Genomic DNA, 24,982 nt, shown 5'->3' on the forward strand with positions numbered 1-24,982 from the left:
GAAACCAGACTTTGGGTTGGTGCCCATTTTGATTTTAAATGTCCATCTCTAGAATAATACATGCTCTGTGTACTGTTCACTGTTCGTGAATCTTGATGACTGGTTGCAGAAGTAACGACAATACCCCACGACCTAATATTAGGAGTAAACATATCTAAGAATATAAATAAATCGCTCTGTGTTAGGGCCTTTATCTGATTAGTGAAGGATGATGTAGACTTGTCACACTCAAAATTCTGTAAGGTATCTCTACAGGTACTCGATTGCTGGTCTTGTAAATGTTTCTAATAGTGGCCATCTGCACTGCATGGTTCTGGTAACTCCTGGGTTACTCAGGCTTTTCAAATGTCATCAGGATTTATTCAGCAGTGACTTTCTCTTTGTCCATTGGATCAAGCGTCTACAACTATCCTCTCAATGGACGGATAGGCCTCCTTTTTTTCTTCTTCAGAGGAGGATAGAGTTAGAGGGCTCCTGTTAGAGCTCAATGCTTGTCCTGACCTAGATGAGAAACGTCCACTGCCAGCATCCATGTCTCTTTCCTCGCAAGCATCTTCTCTGTCTGGGTGCTTGGACTCCTCAGAGTCTAGATGACTTACAGGGTATTGGCTTGATGGAGCTGTAGTTATCCTGCTTTGGGGATGCAGGTGAGAAGCTAGGGACAACCAACAAGCTTTCTTTACAAAATACTTTCACCTATCCCGGGCCTTTCCTTTTTTTTCTGGCGAGAATGAGAGGATGGATTGTACATTTGTGAAGTTAGGTGGTCTCTTGTTACATTTCAGGATGTGCTTCCTTGTAGCCTTGCTACTTTACAGGAAACAGCATTGCACAGTCGCACACCCACTGAAGTTTCATACAGTTTATCCAGGGATATGAAGAAGCTGTCAAACATTATGTCTGACTGATCAGGAGCTCCTTCATCTACTGGCAAACTCCGGCCAAATCTGGGTCAAGTACGTAGAAAAAAGCAAGAACCTACCTCTGCTGCCCCTTTACAGATTCCCCACTTTGAAAGAAGAGAATCTGCTTGGCGTACACCTGCTTTGACACTGACAGACCGTAACTTCATCAGGCAGGCTTAATGACTCCAAAAATATGACCAAAAACTGTCAAGTTGACCTTTGAAAATAGATGAGCATTGTTTTCATGTAGGAGACAGCGACCATTCGGCAGAATTTACCTATTTAGATAAAATTTCTGATTCTGGTGTATTCAGCTGTAGAATACACACCCGGTCTATTGAAATGTAAAATGCAAGCTGTGCAGATGGGGACTGTCACTTGCAAGGTGAACAGAAATGTTACTCTTTCTTGAGTGCCTCAATGCACATATCGGACTTCTTATGTTTGTCCCTGGTGTCCTGCTAATCCAGCACATGTGCAGAGGCCAAGGCCATTCCCTGACATGAATAGGTCCAGGATATGCCCTCCCAGAGGGACTCAACAAGTGTTTCCTCATTTACTTATGGTGGACTACTGTCCATGTCACAGGGTTAGTACATAGAGTGTTTGTATCATTGTGCTATGTTTTTATAATCCATAGTGTAAACAGACAGTTTTATCGGAGTTACTGAAGTGGAAGCCTACTGGCCCTCTCCTGTAAAGCTCTGCTTCCATTCGCATATCCAGTCCTTGCACCAACATCACAAGTGTGTGTTATGCTTGTTGATGTGTGTAGCTTGGGTGATATATGCATGTGTGCGTGAGTGAGCAAGAGTAATGGAGGCCAGCAAGATCCTTTTTGGATAGCTCTGGCCTGGCTGGTCACAAGATGGGTTGGGGATGATGTTCCTTTAGAGTGGAAGTGCATTGCTCACCATAATGAAGGACGCTAGAGACTGAAGTGAGGGGAGTGGAGACCGGGCTCCTTTTAGATATTTCATTAGGCTTTTTGCTTAGCAAAGGCCTGCTGATTATTCTTCCTGAACAGTCATTTGGTCGATATTGGGGTTAAGAGGTGGGACTGCAGATTCTGTTGTGCCTAATGTAATCAGCCTGTGTGAGACTGCTACTGTCAGCAGTAGATCAACCTGTGCATGATCCCACCACCTCAAGTTGCGATTGGCCTGTGTGTGGCTGCAACTGCCAGATTGAAGATTGCCCTCTACACGGCCAAAACTGGGTGTGAGATTATTGGTCGGTGTGTGGCTGCAACTGCCTATCTGTGACCAGCCTGTGCCTGGGCTGCAGCTTTTGAAGTTGCACCCATCCCATGGAGGGCAGTAGCTATCCTGTAATGATCAGCCAGGAGTGGAAGGATGCATCCACCAGATTGCTGCCTGGCCCAGTTTGGGCCCCATCAAGGACCAACCAGTCCTGACGAGGTCCCATGGGCAAGAAAGCCCTGAGGCCTAGGACACTCTCGGATGGTCCTGTAGGGACTGTGCCTCATTAGGACGTCTCTTCCAGTTACTGCTTGTCAAATTAACCCTGCATTGTTTGAATCCCCATACATCACCCCTCTGCCCTTCAGCCAGAGTGTGCAGGCCTGCCCGATGGCCCAGGTAGCCAAAGCCGGCCTGAGAGGATTAATTGCACCAGGAAGTGATAATAAACTTGGTGAGATTGTGTGCACACACCTTATTTGGTGAGGATACTATCTGCACCAGAACTACATTCTCGTTACTACATAAAGACTACCTTGAACTGAGAGAGAGGAGCCCTGGGACAAAGGGGTGAAACTGTGAAACAGTGAAAGAAGAGGAGAGCTCCAGCACGGACCCAGATAGCACCCAGTAGCCCTAAGTTGCTTTCTGATATTAGTGGTGTGTAGTATTCCATTCTATTGCCTGTTAAATTATTTCCTTTCTTGAAAAGATCAGCAATGGGATGGACATTCTCTTACTGATTTGTTGGTTGGTTGACGAGCTCTGAGTTTGACCTCCCCCAGTCTACCTCCCTGAGAAGCCTTTGAATGCTTGCCATTCCTTCCACTGAGAGTGAAGTGTAGAAGGAATTGTATTCGGCCCAGTTTGCAGAGTTATAGTAGGATGAAGCCCAGTACTTCAGAGTCAATGACTTAAAGCCCCTGCTTGCCCCATGGCCCACCCAAACAAGGTCTGACACAAGCCACAGTGGATTTCAAAGTACACAGCCACTGCAGTTAAGTATCAGTGGAAAAGCATAATCTCCTTGATGCTGGACACCTCCTCACTTTCAAGTTGTAAACTAGTACATGCAACACAAAGCCCCAGGTGATTTTGCAGTGGCCATCGACTTGCACCGTGTGTAATCTTTGCACTATTTTGGTCTACCTTTTATTGCCCCATTATCAAGACTATGCCCCCGAACCACCTTTTGAGGTGTCTGAATAGTCTCACTGTGCAGATTCAACATGCACAGTTAATATTAAGAAGCTTTCAGTACCACTCTGCTCTTTCTCTACCTTCTGCTACCCAGACGATTAAAAACTCTTTCCTATACTATGTCTCCCTCATTGCTGGTCTCTCAACTTTACTACAAGTCCCACAGGCAACGTAAAATGCTTCAGTCTGCCCAATTCAACTCTGATCAGCAGTGGGCATCTCGATAAGCAGGACATCTTTGTGAATCCCACTAGCTTCTGTTTCCACTCCTGGCTCAAGTCTTTTACCTTGTAACTTCATACCTACTTTTCACAGTCTGTTCTTTCTACTGATTCAACATACCATGCGGCTCCCAAGCCAAGCCCCTAACCAGCTCGGTGGTAAGGAAGGATCAATGATATTATTTATATTACTGTAGTACTCATGAGGTAATACGAGAGCATTTCCTCTGCAAATTGACTGTACCAGTTCCCACCTTATTCTTCACCTAACCACCAGGGATATCTCCACAGCATAACTTATGGCACTTACTCCTATTGGGTTTAATAATAGTACTGCAGCGGACTTTCATTGACCGGATCTGTAAGATAACCATTAACTTGCAAAATAAATATGCACAGACAGTCCTTGTTGGTTATGCTCAACTTTCAGAAACTGCTACGTGCAACATAACTGTTGGATGGAAAAATAAACGGTAACAGACAGTTTTTGTTAGTTACACCCACGTTTAGAGTACCCACCTCTTCTGTCCTCGAGTAACATTCTCCTTGCAACATAACCTGTAGCTTTTCGCTCTTTCTCACATTCTCCATTTATGGGACAAGCTTCTGGTTCCATATAGCCACTTAACTCCTGCCAGTATAGCGAGGATCTTACAAAAATATTCTAGCCCCTACCCCTCCGCTTAACAATAACTAGAGCTTCCTAGATGACTCGCTGCTTCACTCTGCTTACAGGAAAAAGGTCTCTCTCTCTGGGGAAACATCCTATCCTGGCCATCAGATCTCTCCTTCTGCCTAATCTAGTTTGCAAGCAAGATTTTTAAAGCTGTTACTTATACGTAATGGTATTTCCACTGTTGATAATGCATGGGTATTTTTTATAGAACCCTGATAATGAAATGACCTGTTTTAAGATATTTACTTGTTTTAATGGTTTTTCATTTAAAAAAAACAATTTTGGACTAGCTCGCCTTGAAGTGTTGATTGAGATTACTACTGCAAACACAAGGAGATGATGGACGGAGCGCTAAAACCTTTCGGACACTCACCCCCAGTTACAGATCTGGGTTGAATCTATCATCGTCCTTTAGCGCACTCTGCCACCCTAGTTCAGACCCAGCCATATGCAAATGAGTCTTCACCCTGTGCCTCATGGGAACCGTCCAGCCCGAACTGCCAAGCCAGTTCTTCCCAGTATGCTTGTTTCCGGTCCAGGGAAGACCTGGCTTGACTCGAATCCAATGAAAGTGGATACACAAGGCAGGTCATAAAGCTGCCCGAGGAAGGATGCTAAACTTTTCAAAGCCAATTCGAGGACATGCATAATGCAACACAGTTCCCATAGCTCTTTGCTTGACTTATGCTGCACACATCTTAATTCATTGCTCCTTTGACCTCTCTTGCTGATCCAATGCATTAGAGTGAAAAGGGAGAGAGATAGGACTTTGTTCCTGTCCGTTCCCCATGTTTGGTTTTGTAGATAAAGTTCAGTCTCAAGCTGCATCCTATCCACGTTGATAAGTACTGTTTGAGGCAACAGACCCACCTTCAGGCAGTACTGGGTTGGCACAAACTGTCATTCTGAGAACTGTTAGAATATATATTTTAAAGAATTCCTTTTCAATTGTGTGTATCTGCTGGGATTTCTGTTCTCAGCTGAATTTCTCAACTCCAGTCGTACGATTGACATAAAATAAATGACTGAGTTTCCTCAAAAGTCAGTATTTCATAATTATGCAATTTTTTACCAAATTCTACTGAATGGCTTAATTCTATTGGTCCCGACCCCATCATAAACACCCCTCCAAGTATTACAGAATTCAATGATTTGTATCCCCTTTCAATCCTAATCAAAAGCATAAGCAATCCTTTTTTGAGGAAGTGAGCTCAAATATGCGATGTTACATTGAATGTGCTACAATGCATGCGATTACAACGCTGTTGTTACAATGACTGCGTTGTTACAACGCAAACCATTACATCGCAAGTCGTTTCTACGACTTGCTGTAGGGGCGGAATGGACTTGGAGATAGTATAATTTACTATTCCAACTCCAGCATGTGCAACAGCAGAGAAGGTGTTGGAATAGTAAATTATACTATTCCTTAGTTTAGCGCGCTCCCTACAGCAAGACGACTTGTGACGTAATGGCCTGCGTTTTAACGACCGCGTTGTAATTGCATGCGTTGTAGCGCATGCAATGTAAACGCTGTTTCCCAGTGAACTTCTACCATCCCACACTTATCAGTAATCAGACAGCGCATTTGAATTAAAAGGACAACAAGAAAACATTAGTTGGGTAAGAAGAACATGAAGTACATGTTTTCTCTCCGACTTATTTTCCTTCTCTCCCATTTCAGCTCCTTGCTGTTGTCTTCGACACATTTAATGGGATTGAGAAGAAGAAGTTCAAATCTCTTTTGTTGCACAAGCGCACAGCTATCCAGCACGCCTTTCGCCTACTCGTCAGCAGACAGGTAATGTTGCAACTATCAGCGTCTCTTGGGTCTCATACCTACTTCTGCACATCGGCAAATAAATATTTCATTTGTTTATGTCTGTGTGTTCCCATTTGCTACCTGTGGGCTAGTCTGGGAACACTGCACCCATTGTTCTTAAAAAGTAGACCTTGGACCACGTTTCTTGTCTTGGCCAGTTCTGCAACTTTGAGTGACTTTGTGTAAAGTGGAGGAAACTTGTTTTAAAGGAAGATGTAATGATCATCCGCACTCGTGTAGATCGCCTTACCGTGACATTCTTTACAAAATGTTTCTGCCTTTCAGAAGGTGAAAGTAGCTGTTCCACAGGCGCTTCTAAGGAGTGACAGAGCACAAATAAGTAGTTCTTTGAGATGCCTTGGCAGATGGATGCTTAGCTTGCACCGAATGAACCCACTTCTTTTTAGGTCTGGTGTTAGCAAACACCTTTTTATTTTACTATAACTATATGTGTAATATATAACTTTTAAGGGTTTTCATAGAACCCTCTTCATCCTGTGGCCTGTTTTTGTTTCGTTTGGAGTTTTCTTGTGCTCACTACATGATATAGCAAGGGGCTGTGGTACAGCCCACTTCAGCCATTGGCTAACATCGATCTGACAACATTCTGCCAATTCACACGGAGCACATCCTTACACAAAGTAGTTTCCTTAGGTGCCAGGGACTAGTATGGTAATTTGTGATTTTTTGGCTTGCAGCGGATCAATTTTGAAAGAGTCATCCTTTTATGTGCTGCCCATTAGAAGCTGTGTAGTTACCTAGTCAATCAAGTGTGAGGCCTTTGCAGGCAATGGTGAGATATAAGGAAGACACAATCGAAAACTACTAAGTGGATTGAGGTATGAGTGGGAAATGGTGGCTTGCATTTGGAAAGCGGCTCTTTATGGAGTTTTGAGGGTCACATGCTGTGTACTCCTGGTTTGTATGCTACACCTGTATGGCTTTCTATACTCGCACACTAGAGATTTATAGCGGACATCTTCACAGATCAGGGCTCACATTCTGGTGGATTCATGCCTCAAATGTCACTGATTCTTGCTCATATTTGTGGCTCACGTAGGGTCAATTTAAAGCCTCATTGACTGCAAATGTAAGTCTCCCATCCTGGCAGAATCAAGAATGTGCACCATTTGTATATATTTTTCCCAAAGACTCTACACAACCTGGTAAATTCTTGTGTACTTAAATAGCAATCTTTATTTAATTTGTGTTACTATTTATTTTTAGCGCTGTTGGTAATGTTTCTCAGTATTTATTTTTTTATCATGAAAAGAATAGTCATTAATTTATGAAGTTAGATTATTAAGGTTTCCTTTTAGAATATGATGTAAGTAATTCACTTGCTGTAGAATCTGTGTTTTTTGCAGCTTCCTTGTTCAGACGCTCTTAATCTATTAACTCAAATATCCCATCATTTTCAAAATCACTGGTACATGCTGGTAAGCATTGCACTCCAAATCACTGTGAAACTTTTTTGCACTGCTGCTTTTTTCTGGTTAAAAGCATTCAAAATAAATCTCATTTATATATTCTGGTCTTATATAAACTGATTTAACAAGCCTGTAGTCTAGCAGTGCATTTTGCACTTATAAAAGTATCTATTTGAAAGAGAATCACGATTGCTCTTTTTTTTTTTTATTGATTTAAATGTATCTTGCTTGGACATACAGCTTGCATAGATGTGATACAAGTGTGTGTATATATGTATGTATGTGTATATATATATATATATATATATATATATTATATTATATTTATTTTATTTTATTCTGACACCACTCTTGTAACTGTTTTGCTTACATGAAGGGAGCATATCTGCGTGTTGTTACTTAACTTGTGTGCTGGAGACCTGGGTTTAATCCCAGCTTCAACATGTGACCAAAAATAAGTCATTTGATTCTCAGCTAACCACATTTTTCTCTCTCTACCTCAAATTATAAGTTAATTGTTATGTCTAATCTCTAAATATGTGTGATGTAAAAAACAATTCACAACCCTCTCCACGTCACACCTGGATTTCTGTATCCTTGTTTCCACCCCCTCTTCCTCCAGCGGTTGTAGTTCTAAAACAAAACAGGACTTGCAACATTCTTCATGGCATTGGGCATTTTAGATTCGCCCCTAAATATATCCAATCCTTTGAGTAAATTAAGTTTGTCTTCTTTCTCTTAGCCGACTTTCTCTTCTGCTTTTTCAGATTCAGTCTGGAATTTCCTACAAGCAGTTTGAAGGACTCCTGCGTTACTACAAGCCTCGAATGTCTGCTAAGGAGCGCTACCTCACTTTCAAAGCATTAAACCAAAACAATAATCCCTTACTAAGGTAAGCCTACGGTCACTAAAAATGGCTCAACTAGTGCAAGTTGTAGGGGTGCTTTTGCAGTATCAGTGTAGCAGGCCTCGCCTTGTGCCGGAAAAAGGATCCAATAGCCATGCTAGTGAATAATCTTTGGTCTGTGGCATAGGACAAAAGAGTGGGCAAACAAAGTGTGCCTGGAGGCAGTGAGGGGAGATTTTGGACCTGTAAATGCTGTAGAAATCTTTGCATTCGAATATCTATAGTAGGAGGCATGCAAGGGAAGAAAGTGGGGCATCCTCTTTCCCGTCCTGAGAAAGGAATAATGAGTTTGTCTGGCTTTTAATGACCCATTTTATTTTAAAGAGGTGCCTCTCGCATTTAACTTTCCATGCCCTATCACCAAAATGATAATTTGAAAAGTCTATTTTAGAAATGTACAACAAAAATATTAAACTATGAAAGTGTTGACAAGAATTCATGGAACATTGGATTTCCACCACCTCCTCTGCTGGTATTTGTATATGTATTTAGATGTAGGCTTATTCCAGTATACCAGCATGGTGTGTTGTCTGAGTTACCAACATAGCTTCATAATTTAGTTTAGCTATATATTACATGCTTTGCATACTCCTGCCATCTATTTTATGGGTGCTGACATTGCAGGTTGTTTTTTTGCCATTTGTTGTCTTTCGAAGTATAAGTTTCAGTTTCAGTTTAACTCAGAAACCCACTATGCATCAGGGCTAAGACTTTAGTGACCAGAATTGCCTTCTTCAACATCTGAAAAAACACCACTACTGACTACAACTAGACTCTCACCATATTGGAGGATTTCTCCCTGCACCGTGTCATATGCGAATGACTCTTGGGAGTGGAGTGGTGGTGATTATGAAGAACATACCCTTTGAGTTCTGTCTGAAGTGTGTGAGAAAGTGCCCAAACAGGGCACCCGACCTCGAAGCAACACCCTGCACCCATCCGCCCTAGTGCCGCTGAGGGTTCACTTCTGGTGCTCCTTTGTTTTCCCATTAGCCCTGAGCTAAAGTCCAGGAGTGTTGCTCCCACAACCCAGTGGCCTGCTTGCCAGAAGCCACCAACAGGAGGCCCCCTATACCCCGTTGGATAACATTGAGACTCAACACTCTGCACCCGGCAGTCCTAGTGCCGCTGAGAGTGTAACAAGAGTGCATCACTGACCCTGGGGGACCCCTGAGTCTAACTCCAGAACCTTAACTCCCAGAGTCGATAACTTACCTTTGAACCGATAACCTGGTTTTCCTCCATGGGATAACATTGACAATTTTCTTCCAAAAAGTTTCGAAGTGTGGGGTTTTAAAATGTAAAAAAAAGTATTTAAAAATTGCACGAATAACAAAAACTTATTTACTTACCTGTTTGCAGGAAATGTCCCAGTGCTGAATCTAGGTATCCAGCACTGAGTTAGAAAAGTAACTTAAAAAATAACTTGCCTGTAATTTACTGAAAAAGCCTATTCATTTCACTGTACTGTATTTGCAAAGTATAGCAACCTACTGCATCCCCTGTAAATCAAACAAAGTACAATTCCTATTGCATTTTCAAACTGTTCTACAATCAGCAACTTATTACTGTAAAGTATTTAATGCTTATCTGTGCCAGGCTTGCTTGTTTCTAAAAATAAAACCTCAGTATATTTTTATACAAAAACAATTGGTCTTGAGTTCAGTTCTTGAGTGTGTGAATTCATTTGCTGACTGAGTTTGTACATCAAATGCCTAACACTGTCCTCTGATACTGCCTTACTGCCCGATCACTCTACCACAAATAGAGAGTAAGGTTCTATCTAACTTTAACCTCTGCTTACATCCGGGGTCACCTGGACTCTATACAAGCTATACCTAATTTTGGTGTAGAATATATAGAGCCAGTTTCCTACAAAGTGTAACAGCAAGTTCCCATCGGGGACACTGACTGATTTTGCAACTCGTATTTGCCCAGAGACCATGAAGAATCACACTGTTTATTCTGCAATGTCTTCAAAAACAAAAATACCAAAGAGAGCAGGATGCAGTGTGAGGATCCTACAAGGCTAGCACTGGTCTTCAGTCCCCAAGGATATAGAGGAACCTTACTTGAAATGGGAAGGCCAGTCTGGAGCCCCTGCTGGATCAAAGTCCTGAGGAAAATTCCTCTGAGATCCCAGTTCGTATGCACTTAGGACACAGTCTGCACCAAAAACATTAGCACCCTTAGTGCCATCTACAGAGTGGCCATCCAGGGTTTGACTTTGACAAGATCCTGGAACCCAGGGCAAGCGTTGCTCCTGAAGGAGAGAAGCTTCAAGGCTATGCTGAACAGGCCTCAATAGCCTACTCTGACCACTATTCGTGAGCCCATTTTTCACAGAGGGCCTACTTTGATTCTGGGCAGTCCCTAAAACACATCCTGACACCTGCTGCGACAGAGTGGCACAACAGGAGTCCTCAAGGTCCCATAACAGCCTGATGTCAAACAGAGGAAAATTCATTCTCAATCAGGAAAGATCTTCACTAGCCCTTAACCACAGGAGCAAGACTCAACGCCTCTTAAGAAGAGGAAGCTGACGTTTAAAGAAGCGCTCTTTGAGGAATTACATACTTCCTGCTTTCCAAAAGAACACCATCCCTGTTCCTCAGTTACCACCCAGCCCTGCTCCTTCTCCCCCACATTCGCACATCATTCACCTCCCTCACTACAGTCCTTACACACTGACTCCGATCAAGATGGTAAATTTGATCTACAGGAAACCTACCATGACCCTGTAACACCAGATGAGGGAGAAGATTCTTGGCAGGACTATAATATGGATCCTCAGGATGACACCAACCTTGAGGTATATCCGGTTAAGGCTTCACCTCCAGGTGACAACAGCATTTCCTGCTGTAATCCAAATGGCCTCAGACCACCACAAGGTAAAACTGCAGATCATAGAGGAGGAGAATACTTTTTGTAGCCTATGGAGGCCAGGGCGGTTACACCGTAGATCAATCAGAAGTACAAGCCTGCACCTGACCACCGCTTTACATCAGGGGTCATATACAACCAGACTCTGATAATATACACCACTTAAAAGTGGACATCTGCCTAGGGAACAAGAGTTACTCCAGTATTGGAACTTTCATAGATTTCCATTGCTCGCATCACTCCCCGTCGTCGGAATGGGAGCCTCCGCAAACAAAATAACACAGCAGTAGGTACAAACGAGAAATAAAAAGACCTAGGCCTCATTCCCTTTTGTAGCACATCCACCTCTCTTTGCAAAAGAGACCAAAGTAAAGCAACAACCAATCAGATTAGCCTCACCCCAAAGAACACTCCTGAGAGAACCTCAGAGCCTCAGATTTTCTACCGCAGGCTGTGCTAATGGAGTCTCCTTTTAGCTCTGCTCACTTCAACTCTAGTTAACTATTTTTTCTGCATTTTGTCTTCAGTATTGTTTGGTATTTCATCAGTTAATGTCTGACCAGGAGAAGAAAGCCCTTTTCGAGGCTTGTTCCACCTGTGGCAAGAAGAGGCTGTATGTGGAGGACTGTAATAGTTTCAACAGTGGTTCTTTCGGGTGTGAAAACAATTGCTTTAAATCTTGTATGTATCTTCAACAGTGGTCAAAACATAACTTCATTACTTATTATGCTACCTTGATTAAATCATTAAAGTGCAAAACCAAACACAGGAAAGGGTCAGAGTGATTTTAATTATTGAATTATTTTTTCATTCATATTTTTGTTATTCTGTTTTTGACTGGCACCTTAAGTATATGCATAAAAATTACAAAATACAAAATGCGGCGCAACAATTCAAATCAGTGAACAAAGTGACATGACGTGAAAATTTTGTGACACTGTGACATATAAGTGGTGGTCTATTTACATGTGAATAAGGGAGTATTGAAAAAGAGGAAAAAGTTAGAAAGGCCGAGTCCTGTTTTATTGGTACTCCAGTCCAACACGCTATATTAATTAGCTGTGGTGTGTTGGGCACAGTAAACTGGTCCTTTTAGTGGTTCTGTCGACATTTCGACCCTGTGGACACCTTATTTATGGGTCGCTAGCGGGTCTTCTTCAGGACGGGGGCTGGGAAAGGATTATTGCGCCAGATCTTCATGGAACAGACATCCCGATATTCTACTTGGTAAGGATGTCCTCTTCAGTGTTGATCGATACCGTATAGCCGAGCGGACGCTTTCTGAATCCCGGATCGGGGAATGAAACGGCACTCTTGATGAAACATCACATTGAGTGCCTGGTAGAACAACCATGGCAACCAGCCACCATGCCTCACATTAACGGAGGTTTTGAGACACGTCAAACTAATGATTGTGGAAAGCAATGCACGATCGTGGTAAATAGAAAGAAAGCTGCAATTGAATAGGATTATACCTGATTATTACAACAGGATATCCATAATAGATTCTTCAACACTGAAGAGGACATCAGTACCAAGTAGAATATCGGGATGTCTGTTCCATGAAGATCTGGCGCAATAATCCTTTCCCAGCCCCCGTCCTGAAGAAGACCCGCTAGCGACCCATAAATAAGGTGTCCACAGGGTCGAAACGTCGACAGAACCACTAAAAGGACCAGTTTACCGTGCCCAACACACCACAGCTAATTAATATAGCGTGTTGGACTTGAGTACCAATAAAACAGGACTCAGCCTTTCTAACTTTTTCCTCTTTTTCAATACTCCCTTATTCACATGTAAATAGATCACCACTTATATGTCACAGTGTCACAATATTTTCACGTCATGTCACTTTGTTCACTGATTTGAATTGTTGCGCTGCATTTTGTATTTTGTAATTTTTATGCATATACTTAAGGTGTCAGTCAAAAACAGAATAACAAAAATATGAATGAAAAAATAATTCAATAATTAAAATCACTCTGACCCTTTCCTGTGTTTGGTTTTGCACTTTAATGATTTAATCAAGGTAGCATAATAAGTAATGAAGTTATGTTTTGACCACTGTTGAAGATACATACAAGATTTAAAGCAATTGTTTTCACACCCGAAAGAACCACTGTTGAAACTATTACTGTATTGCCAAGTTCTTAGGGATACTGGGTTACCCCATAAGAATTATTCGTATGTGGAGGACAGGCATAAGGACTGCATTTATTGCCTGTACCCTGATCACAAGGCAGCGGACTGCAAGATCTGCCGCACCTTCTCTACAAAGACTCTCCGGGACCATGAGGGTCGCCTCCTCACTTGGCTCCAGAAGCTTAAGTCGAGGAAGGAAACTCTGTCTAGTGACAGTGAGGATTCATCATCTGCCACCTCATCTGGAAGGTCAGCGAAAAGGGGTAGGGCTTCCTCTTCACCATCCTCAAAGTCCTGTTAAGGCCTCCGAAAAGACACCCCCTGTGAGTCTGAGAGCCGGAGTCCTAGCAAATCTCATCATGGTGCAAAGGAGAGGGAAGGACTATCTTCAGCTACAGCAGTGGTGGAGTCTGCTCAAGCTTTAAAAAAGCCCTCTTCTCCAACATCTGAAAAGTCAGAGAAAGATTCCAGATAGTCGACGACTCTGCAGAAGACTCCGTCGACGAAGACTTACAAATCCCAGGTGAAAAAAGTTGCACCGTCGACGGTACCTTCTAGTCTCCACATATCAACGTCAGCGTTGATGGCGGTTACGACGCCATAGTGTCGGCGACGGTAGGGACAACGACGGTGGTGTCCTCGACGAGAGCAACTACGACGACGGCAGGAGTGTTGACGGTCTCGTAGACCGCAGTGTCGACGACACCCATCTTGTCGACGATTCAACTGTCAATGGTGGATCTTCCCTTGACGACCTCGTCGACGATGGTTTCTGTTGCAATCCCATCGCCGACGGTACCGCAAACGACATCTTCGTCGACGGAGAGGATCACTATTTCCTTAAAGAGGATAACGCCTGATATGACGTCTCCAAGGAGGGTTACCCCCTTGCCTCCCGCACTGTTACGCGAAGAAGAAGAGTATTCGGACGGGGATGATCAGGATTCTTTTGGCTATGCCCATAGCCCCTCACAATTGTTGGTAAAATGCCAAGACCCTGATTCTGAGGGCGAATACCTTCATGAGTGCTCATACCAGCAATCCTATCGTTGACAGGAAGGCGCAGGCCAGGAGATGGTTTCAGTTCCTTTTTCCCTCGTGGCAGATCTTCAGGGCATGTTGCAGGATTATAAGAGGTTTTCTCAAGCTACTCCTACTCCTGCTTCGTCTTTCTCTGCAGTACATGCTATGCCTGCACCATCAGCTTCTGCAGTGGCTTCTCCGGGAGAACCATCCCAGATGGTTTCACAGCCGCAGGTACCTGGGACAGGTATACCGCAAGTTGTACAAGATCATTCCTCGGACTAGGATCAGGACGATGGCAACAGGTCTAACCAGGGTGTAGAGTGGGATGATTGTGATCCCAGACCCAGCTTCACCTACTCCGGATCCAGTGGACTCTCCCCCGGCAGACATTGGGAGATTTCACAAACTGATGGAAAGAGCCTCCAGTAGATTTAAACTTCCTATGCCTTTTGTTCAAATGGAGTCCTTAATGATTTTAAGGAGCCCTACAGGAAAGTGGTCCGGTCCATTCCCATTGTCAACCATGTCTGGGACGAGTGTTTAAAGGCAATGAAAAACCCGGCTACAGTCATTCCAGTTTTGCCACGCCTGGAGAAGAAGTACAAAGCCCCTGAGGATAGTCCAGCGTCCTTGATTGGTCAGCCGAAGCCGGATTCGGTAATATCGCAGGCGGCGCAGAGAAAGTCACGCAATTCTTCTGCACCCCTAACAACTCCTCCTGATTAAGAGGGCAGGCACCTTGATAATGCAGGGAAAAGGTTTTCCTCTATGGCAAGTCTTTTGGTACGGGCAGCGAATGTGTTGGTGATCCTTGGCAGATACGATCGCCAAATGTGGTACGATCTCTCACTATATTTGGACCAGCTCCCTCAGGAGTCCAAGGTGGAGACCAAGAAGATCCTACAGGAGGGAGAGGCTACATCAGCAGAAGTGATTGACTGCGCCATGGATATTGTCACAACTGCTTTCCGTTCGCTGGCAGGCGCAGCTGTTCTTCGTCACCAAGGCTCAGGGCAACATGGTTCCGGCCAGAGGTCCAGAACCAAATCCTGGACCTTCCGTTTGATGGGGAGGCAGTATTTGGCAAACATATCCACAATGCCTTCCAGGACATTAAAAAGGATACGGAGACAGCAAGATCTTTCGGTACTTTTCAATATCGACAGGTTCATTTCCGTGGGCCAGAGGGAAGAGTACCACATCCTACAGAGGTTCGTACCAGCAACAACAGTACTCTTCTTATGGTTCAACGACTCAATCAAATCGACCATCATACTAAAAAAGACAAGGCCAGACCTCTTCTTTCTCTAGGTCCAACACTAGAGGGAAACAGAATCACCAGGGATGTGACACTTCCAGGCGGAAATCGCGGCTTTCTGGCTCTGCCTGCTGTACCCACCTTCCCATCAACATCTGTGGGAGGCAGGGTGTCTCATTACCTCCACAACTGGAAACGGATAACATCAGACCGTTGGGTGCTCAACATCATTCAAGATGGCCATACGCTGGAGTTTATTCATGTGCCACCTTCCAAGCCCCCTGCCGCCATGCCTTCAAAACATCTGCGTTTCTTGCGGCTCGAAGTTCATCAGATGCTCCTCAAAGGAGCTGTAGAGCTGGTCCCCCTTTCTCAAAAAGGGGAAGGTTTCCATTTCAGGTTTTTCCTGGTCAAGAAGACGCTGGAGAAATGGTGCCCCATTTTAGATCTCAGGGAGCTAAACACCTATCTCATTAGTCAATCCTTTCGGATGGTCTCGCTCCAGGATATCTTACGTCTCCTCAACCCGGGAGATTTCATGGCCACTCTTGATCTCGAAGATGCGTATTTTCACATATCCATTCATCCAGCCGACAGGAGGTTTATTTGATTCACAGTAGCCAAGAGCCACTTCCAATTCAAATTTTTACCCTTTGGACTTTGCTCTGCCCCGAGGATCTTTACCAACGTGCTGGCACCGGTGGCAGCTTTCCTAAGGAAACAGCATTTTCAAGTCTTCCCATACCTGGACGACTGGTTGCTGAAGGCCCCGTCCAGGCGGGCAACGGAGGAGACAGTCCAGGCATGTACGACTGTTCAGCAATCTGGGCCTGGCTCTCAGCAGGGAGAAGTTGTTTATCTACCCTTCCAAGAAAACACGATTCCTGGGGGCTATCCTGGACACGTCTCTCAGCAAGGCTTCTCCATCCTTCAAAAGGCAAGAAAAACTGAGGTCCATGGCTCATTTGTTCAGAAAAAGAAAGTGTCTTTCAGTACGCCGTTACAAATCCATTCTAGGAGTGATTTCTTCATGCATCCTTCTGATACCCCACTGCAGGTTGTGATCTCTTCAGGAGCAACTAGACATGCAATAGCAGCAAGTTCACAGCTATTTCGACGACAAACTGGTGATTACTGCTGCAATGAGAAAAGCAGCCTTGTGGTGGATGAAGGATAAGAATTTATCCCAAGTTCTATCCTTCGTAAGCAATCCAGCTCCTCAAGTTGTAACAACAGATGCCTCGCTGGAGGGCTGGGGTGCGGTGCTTCAGGACTTGCCTGTAAGCGGGCATTGGTACCCCAGCACCGCCTTCTTCTTCAACCTCCTGGAGCTCAGAGTGATCCGTCTGGCACTGAAAGTATTTCTTCCACGATTGCAGGGTTCAGCGGTTCTCGTCCGCATGGACATCAACACGGCCATGCACTATATAAACAAGGAAGGGGGTACCAGATCTCTTCCCTTGTAGCAGGAGGCCCAAAAAATGTGGGAGTGGGCGATCTACACGGACTATCGCTACAAGCACAACACCTACCAGGAGTCCTAAACGAAAAGGTGGACCGGCTCAGCAGGCTTTCGTCAGTCAGCCACGAATGGGAACCACCGATGGGGCAAACCCTCAATAGATGTCTTTGACACCCCGGTGAACAGAAAATGCCAGTTTTACGCAAGCAAACTACACCATAGAGGATCGCTGGGGAATGCTCTTGCGATAGCCTAGTCAAAAGCATTTGTATACGTCTTCCCCCCCCCCCCCTCCCATTCCATTAATTCCAAGACTACTCAGGAAGATCAAGACTGAACCGTGCAGGATGATCCTAATAGCTCCAGCTTGGCCGAGGCAGTTTTGGTTCACAGAGCTTCACCTCCTTTCTCTGGCCCCTCCACGTCCTTTACGGGCAGTCCTGGATCTTCTCACGATGTCCCTGGGCCAGATCTTGCAAACGGATCCTAGTTCCTTACACCCGTCAGCATGGCTCCTGAGCAGCGAGAGTTCCTAGACCTTCATCTATCGGAAGAAATACGAGATGTTCTTTTCCAGGCTAGAGCTCCTTCCACTAACCAGACTTACCCTTTGAAATGGAAACGATTTTGCATCTGGTGCCAGCAGAAAGGTGTCCACCTCATGCGGTTCTTCCTTATTTCCTGTCCTTGGCTAAGGCAGGGCTGGTTCATTCATCCATAAAAGTTCACTTAGTGGCAGTTTCTCGCTACAGACGCACTGCATCTGGACCTTCTCTCTGGTCATCCAGAATTGTCGAACAATTTCTCAAAGGTCTATTTCGAGTTTTTCCTCCTGTGAGGCCTCCACCCCCCACATTTGAACTTGGTTCTCACCCAGCTGATGAAGCATCCCTTTGAACCGATTCATCGAGCAGATATGAAATTCCTCTCGTGGAAACTGGCGCTCCTTCTTGCTCTCACTTCGGCAAGACGTATTGGAGAATTGCTAAGGCAATTGCTCAAGGGGCGGATATCCCACTATCCTGGAAGGGGGCAGAGATTGTCCCAGTTTTTAAAAAGGGCGATAAGTCCCTAGCTGCTAATTATAGACCAATAAGTCTAATAGATTCTACACAGAAGGTGATGGGCTGGCTGGTTTTAGAAAAGATTCAGGCTTTGATAGAGTACCAAGACATTCTAAGCCCTGTACAAGCTGGGTTTAGGTCTAGAACCAGTACAATAGACCAAGTATTTCGTTTTATAAATCTGTATTGGAGGACGGTGATTATTGGTAGAGGTGCCCTTTACGCGGTATTTGTCGATTTAAGGGCAGCTTTTGATTTAGTTCCTCGAGGGAAACTATGGCAGGTCCCGCGGGAAATGGGGATGGCTCCAGAGCTATTATTCCTAATCATTCGCTTACATGAGGGGAACTTTGCTCAGGTCCAGTGGGGGGGCTTGGGCGAAGTGACAGAAGACTTCCCTGTTGGCAGGGGTGCGTTTTGGCGCCTACCCTGTTCTCGCTCTTTGTCAACGGGGTGGCCGACTTCCTCGCTCTGTCTCCCACGGATGCTCCGAGGTTGGCAGGAACACTCATCCTAATCCTCATGTTTGCGGATGATACTCTAATAATCTCCAAGACCCCAAGTGGCTTGCAAAGAGCCCTCCGGCTCTTCGAAGAATTCTGTAATCTACGTGGTTTGGAGGTGAATGCCGCAAAAATAAAGTTCATTTCCTTTAACGTGCATAAGTCGTTCAAGGGCAATGTACTTATGGTTAATATGCCCCTGGAACAAGTCCCTTCCTTTACATACTTGGGGGTCACGTTACAGAGCGATATGCGATGGAACTGCCAATTAGACTGGGCAGTTTTGTCGCATAAACAGCAAGCTGGAATTCTTTTAAACAAGTTCAAGACCTCGCTCACCAAACCCATCAGTCCAGTTCTGGAAATCTATGGAATGAAAGTTTTAAGCTCTTGTCTCTGCGGAGCAGAGTTGTGGGGGTTCGAGAATTTAAAGGGTCTGACCATACTAGAGAATGCGTTTTTACGTAAAATAACAAGCATCCCCCAAAGTACTCCCCTAAGACCGCTGCTACTTGATTGTGGTAAGAAGCCGCCTACTTTATTGACGGAGACTTTGGTGTACAGAGGAACTTACTCACTATTCCAGTGGTCTCATTTTTTTTAAAATATGTTTTTATTGCAGAATTATAGACAAAACATCGAGGTCAGTTGACCGTTATACCTCTAACATTTCAAGGCACTGTGCGTTATTAAAGTAGTACACAGCCATTCAGCCCACATCCCGGAGGCCGGGCGGCGCACCAACAAGAGTCCACCATGTGCTTCGCAAAGGGACATCAGGTCAACAACATAATTATGTATCTGCTTTTTTACCCATCAAAATCCCTCCCTCCCCCCCGCCCCCCCCCCCGCCACCGCCAGTTACATTCAGTCACTTTGTGTGTGCGACAACCGGGCCCTCGGTGCCCGCACTATCAGGTCTATGCTAGTGCACTTCAATGAAAGCCGTCTGTTAGTGCCTAGCATCTTCCACTCAACGTTAACCCATGCGTGCTGCCCAACACCCCTCTCCCTCAAGGACCAGCCAGTTCTCCCTATCGCAGGTATCCCTCTTGTTACTGCCGCAGTGCCCAATAAAGCCCCTTCAGCCCCCCCCCCCCCCCCCCCCCCCCACTGCTACTGATGTGGGATGTACCTATGAGGTCTGTCAGAAGAGTCCTCTGCCTATCGGGGTCAGGCGTTCGGTCTTCCAAGCCTCATGGAACCTCACTCTCCAGATGTCCCTCCTCCTCGTCTTCGGTCAGATAGTCGCTCTAAGCCTGCACAATCATCTCCCAAGCCCTTGCCATCTCCAAGCTCTTCTCATTACCAGTTCTCGTGGCCTGTCGCATTCTGATCGCACTCTCACATCTAGACCATTTCAATAACTCATTCGTCCACCTCCGAACTGATGGGCCCTCCCTAGATTTCCAGCGCCAAGTAATCTCTCTTTGTGCTAGCATGAGTCCCAGGTCAATAAACTTGCTCGTAATTTTAGTCTTTGTCGTGTGTGGGAACCAAAGCAGCAGGCACGCCGCCATGTCGAACTCCACCTCTCTATCAGGGACTGCATTCAAAAGCTCGCCCACTTCAGGCCAATATGTCCCCAACTTCGGGCAGCCTCACAGCAAGTGATCCAGCTCAACTTCGATTTGCTAGGCCGAACTTCTCTAGTACCCTATCGAGATACTGCCACTCAAGACTATCGAAGGCCTTCTCGATATCCACCGACAGTACTGCAGATTTATGTTCCGAGTCTGAGACGCTGTCCAGTATACGGATCAGGCGGCGGATGTTAATGGATGTGTTCCTAGTGGGAATGAACCCTGCCTGGTCCTCATGTATCAACGTGGTCATGTGTGGTAGCAATCTAGTGGCCAGAATACGGCTTAAGATCTTGTAGTCCACCGTCAGCATAGACAGGGGTCTATACGACGTCACATCCAAGGCCTCCCTCCCAGGTTTCAGCAGCGGCACTACCAAAGCCTCCCTCATTGATTGGGGAAGGCGTCCTAGGGTCAGAGCTTCAGAATACACTATCAAGAGCCTTGGTGCCAAAACATCTATGTATTTCACATAGAATTCAATCGGCAGGCCATCCACCCCCGGCGTCTTGTATCTGAAAGAAACACGTTAGTGTTAGATTCCTTACCTTAGAATATCCCCAGGCGTCAGTCTGGATCCGGAAACTTTTGCGTAGCAGTACCCCTGCGCGTCGGTAGGCGTCGTCTGCAGGCGTCCCCTGCGGCTCCGCGTCCGTCGTCGGCGTCGTGCGCCGTGATGACGTCGCTGGAGTACATAGACGCCGCCTCCGCGCGCTGACGTCAGTTCTTCTTTTTTCCGCGCCAGTGGACGCAGATCTGAAGAGCAGTACTCCGGTCTTTGACCAAGTTTTTCGATTGTTTTTTCTCTATTGTGCCTGATAGGATGCCTGGGTTTAAGAATTGCGATGACTGTGAGCGCACGATGTCGGTCACAGACCATCACCGCCTCTGTCTCCGGTGTCTGGGCCCCGACCACGACGTGGACTCCTGCGTCGACTGCCGGGCCCTTACCAACAAGGCTAGGCGGGAGCGGTCCCGCAAGCTACTGGAGCTCCGGGTGTCGGCCCCACGTCGGGACCGGGAGCGGTCCCGGTCCGGCCGGAGGTCGAGAGAGCGTTCGAGGGAGCGGTCGCGGAGCCGCGCCGGGCGCTCCGGAAGTCGACACCACTCGTCAGGCTCGTCAGGTAGGAAGCACAAGAAGTCGGGGCGTCGTCATCGTACCCCCGACTCCCCCCCGACGCTCGCGCGATGCGGCCGGGGGCTCGGGTGACCCCAACCCCGCGGCTCCGCGAGAGTCGCCGGCGCGGCCTGCCTCATACCCTCCGGTCCCTGGGCATGGCGTGACGCCTGAGGAGATCGAGGCGTTCCTCATGGCCATGAGGGCGCTCGTTTCTCCGACGGGGCCTACTGCGCCTTCGGGCCCAGTGCTACCGTCTGGGGGCCCTGGCGGTTCGGGTGTCCCTGCCTCGGCGCCGTCGGGTGCTCCGGCCCCGGCGCCGCCGACGGCTCCGACCCCGGCGCCGCAGGGGCCTTCGGGATCGGCGCCGGCTGGTCTTCCGGCCTCCCCGGCGCCGTTGCCATCGGGGTTACCCCCGACGCCGCCCCCGCGCGGCGCCGGTTCTCCGCTGCCGGTTCCGGCCGGCGGTGGGGTTCCGACGCCGGCTCCGGGCGGCGCCGTCCCCTTACCTTCTCCGACGCCGGACGCGGCGCCGGACGGGCGTCGCTCGACGCCGGTTCCGGCGCCGATGGGGCCCATGAACCCCGAGGAGCCGGTCTTCATCATTGACTCCGAATACGGAGAGGATGAGGAGTACGGTGAAGGTTGGGAGGGGTCCGAGGACCCTCTGGCTCGCGAGTGCCAGTATGACCCGGACTGGACAGGTGACTTGGGGGATGCCAGTGGTTTGGACGACTCTCCTAACCCTGGTTTGATCTCTCCTCCTTCCGTGGCATCGGTGGAGGGAGCTGCCTATTCTGTGGTGCTGATGAGGGCTGCCAAGGCCTTAAACCTTGAGCTCCCCGTCGCGGCCGTGAGGCCTAACATCCTCACCGAGGTCTTCAAACCGCAGTCATGCCCACTGGAGCCACTGCTGCCGTTTAATGAAGCCTTGTCTGATGTTCTGTTGGGCACGTGGTCCAGGCCCGCTTCAGGTGCGCCTGTTGATCGGAACGTGGCCAGGCGCCACCGTCCTTGTCCGGACGACCCCAAGTACCTGTCTACCCACCCCACTCCTGAGAGTCTGGTGATCCAGGCCTCGACCTCCCAGTCCGCATTCCCGTCGGCCCCGCCCGACCGGGAATCCAAGAGGTATGACCAGTTTGGCAAAAAGGTCTTCTCGTCCATTAGTTTGGGCCTGCGGTCTTGCAACACCGCCTGCCTCTTGGGCCGCTACACCCACTCTGTGTGGGATACGGTCGCGGAGCTGCTGCCAGAATGCCCCATGGAGGTGCGGGCAAAGCTCGGTCAGGCTGTGGCTGAGGGCCGAGATGCAGCGAAATATTCAATTCGGTGTGGTCTTGATACGACCGACTCGCTGGGCAGAGCTATGTCTACGACGGTGGCGATTCGTCGCCACGCCTGGCTGAGATCCGCCAATTTTTCGGCTGATGTCCAGAATACCCTGATGGACATGCCGTTTGATGGCTGTCACCTGTTCGGTGACAAAGCGGACCACGCGCTGGAACGCTTCAAGGACTCCAGGGTCACGGCCAAGTCCTTGGGTCTCTCGACCCAGCGTCAGCAACCGGGTTCGTTTCGTCCCTTTCGTGGCCAAGGAAGGGGCGCCCCCACACGTGCTGCCAGCCACGCGCCGCAACAATCCTTCCAACGCGGTGGCGGCCGTGGAAACCGCCGTGGTGGCGGTCGGGGACAACGGCGGGGTCAGACCACACCTTCCCCCGCAGCATCTACCCCAAAATCCTCCTAGTCCGTGCTTTCGGCCCCATGTGACGCCAGTGGGTGGCAGGGTTCGCCATCACCACGCTCACTGGCGCACGATCACTTCGGACAGGTGGGTGCTGCAAATCGTCCGAAGGGGCTACTCCCTCCCCTTCGAGACCTCTCCTCCAGCCATGCCACCGCAGAACCACCGCGTGTCGGGGGACCACTTGACACTTCTGCAGGAGGAAGTTACGGCCCTCTTGGCCAAGGGGGCCATCGAGCGCGTTCCTGGGCCAGAAGTAGGGCGTGGTTGCTATTCCCACTACTTTCTGGTGCCCAAGAAGGACAAGGGGGGCCTACGTCCTATCTTGGATCTAAGGAACGTCAACGGCTTCCTCCGGAAGGAGAAGTTCAAGATGTTGACGTTAGCTCAGGTCTTGGCTGCTCTAGACCCACAAGACTGGATGGTAGCGTTGGACTTGCAGGACGCCTATTTTCACATCCCCGTCCTGCCGGCCCACCGGCGTTACCTGCGGTTCACGGTAGGCCTGGAGCACTTTCAGTTTATCGTGCTCCCCTTCGGCCTTACCAGCGCCCCACGGGTGTTCACAAAGGTGATGGCGGTGGTCGCAGCCCATCTGCGCCGGTTGGGGGTTTCAGTCTTCCCCTACCTAGACGATTGGTTGTTGAAGGCGGGCTCGCCCCAAACAGTCGTCCACCACCTTCAGATGACGGCAGACCTCTTGCACGACCTGGGGTTCTCCATCAACGTGCCGAAATCACACCTGTGTCCCTCTCAAAAGCTCCTTTTCATCGGAGCGGTTCTGGACTCGGCGCAGTTTCGGGTTTATCCTCCGGAACGGCGGGTTCGGGATATTCAGGCTTTGATTCCCATCTTTCAGCCGCTATCCCGAGTCTCGGTCAGGTTGACGCTGCGGCTGCTGGGACTGATGGCTTCCTGCATCCTTCTGGTGCATCACGCCAGGTGGCGGATGCGGGCTCTGCAGTGGGACCTGAAGTTTCAGTGGGCCCAGCATCAGGGCAACTTGTCCGACCACGTCTTGATCTCGGAGGGCACTGCGAGACAACTGCAGTGGTGGCTTACGGACCGCGATTGGGTCAGGGGCAAGTCCCTCTCCCTTCCCCAACCGGAGCACGTTGTCGTGACGGACGCGTCCCTCCAGGGCTGGGGTGGCCACTTGGGAGAGGCAGAGATCAGAGGCATCTGGTCTCCGGCGGAGTCCCGGCTCCATATCAATCTGTTGGAGCTGCGGGCGATTCGTCTGGCACTGAAGGCATTCCTCCCCTTTGTCAACGGGAGTGTAGTGCAGGTGTTCACCGACAACACCACCGCCATGTGGTACTGCAACAAACAGGGCGGAGTGGGGTCGTGGACCCTTTGCCAGGAGGCTCTGCGCCTCTGGCAATGGCTGGAACGTCAGGGCGTGACTCTGACGGTTCAACACCTGGCAGGTTCTCTGAACGCCAGGGCGGACGAACTCGGCCGTCTGTGCTCGATGGATCACGAATGGCGTCTGAACTCGGACGTGGCGCGAGGCATCTTTCTGCAATGGGGAGAGCCTTGGTTAGATCTATTCGCCACAGAAGAGAACGCGCAATGTCATCAGTTCTGCGCGTTGGAGTTTCCAAGACGGCACTCGCACGGCGACGCCTTTCGGCGCGAGTGGAGTTGCGGTCTGTTATACGCCTTTCCGCCTATACCACTTCTGCCCAGAGTGCTGAAGAAGATCAGGCGCGACCACCGGGCCCAAGTTATCCTTGTGGCTCCGGACTGGGCTCGAAGGTACTGGTATCCCGAGCTACTCAGCATGTCAGTCGGTCCCCCGATCCGCCTGCCCCTTCAGGAGGACCTTCTG

At 47.9% G+C, this 24,982-nt stretch overlaps 1 protein-coding gene across 1 annotated transcript in view; it reads left to right on the forward strand.

Annotated features, from left to right (window-relative positions):
• TPCN1 (two pore segment channel 1) overlaps positions 1-24,982 on the forward strand; it is a 365,587-nt gene that overhangs the window by 182,079 nt on the left and 158,526 nt on the right. Inside the window, exons 11-12 of the mRNA XM_086943251.1 lie at positions 5,889-6,005; positions 8,224-8,348. Of these exons, the coding sequence (XP_086799377.1) occupies positions 5,889-6,005; positions 8,224-8,348 (242 nt within the window). The remainder of the gene's footprint in view (positions 1-5,888; positions 6,006-8,223; positions 8,349-24,982) is intronic.

The sequence above is a fragment of the Lissotriton vulgaris genome, chromosome 11, assembly GCF_964263255.1.
Source record: "Lissotriton vulgaris chromosome 11, aLisVul1.2, whole genome shotgun sequence".
Classification (NCBI taxonomy): Eukaryota; Metazoa; Chordata; class Amphibia; order Caudata; family Salamandridae; genus Lissotriton; species Lissotriton vulgaris.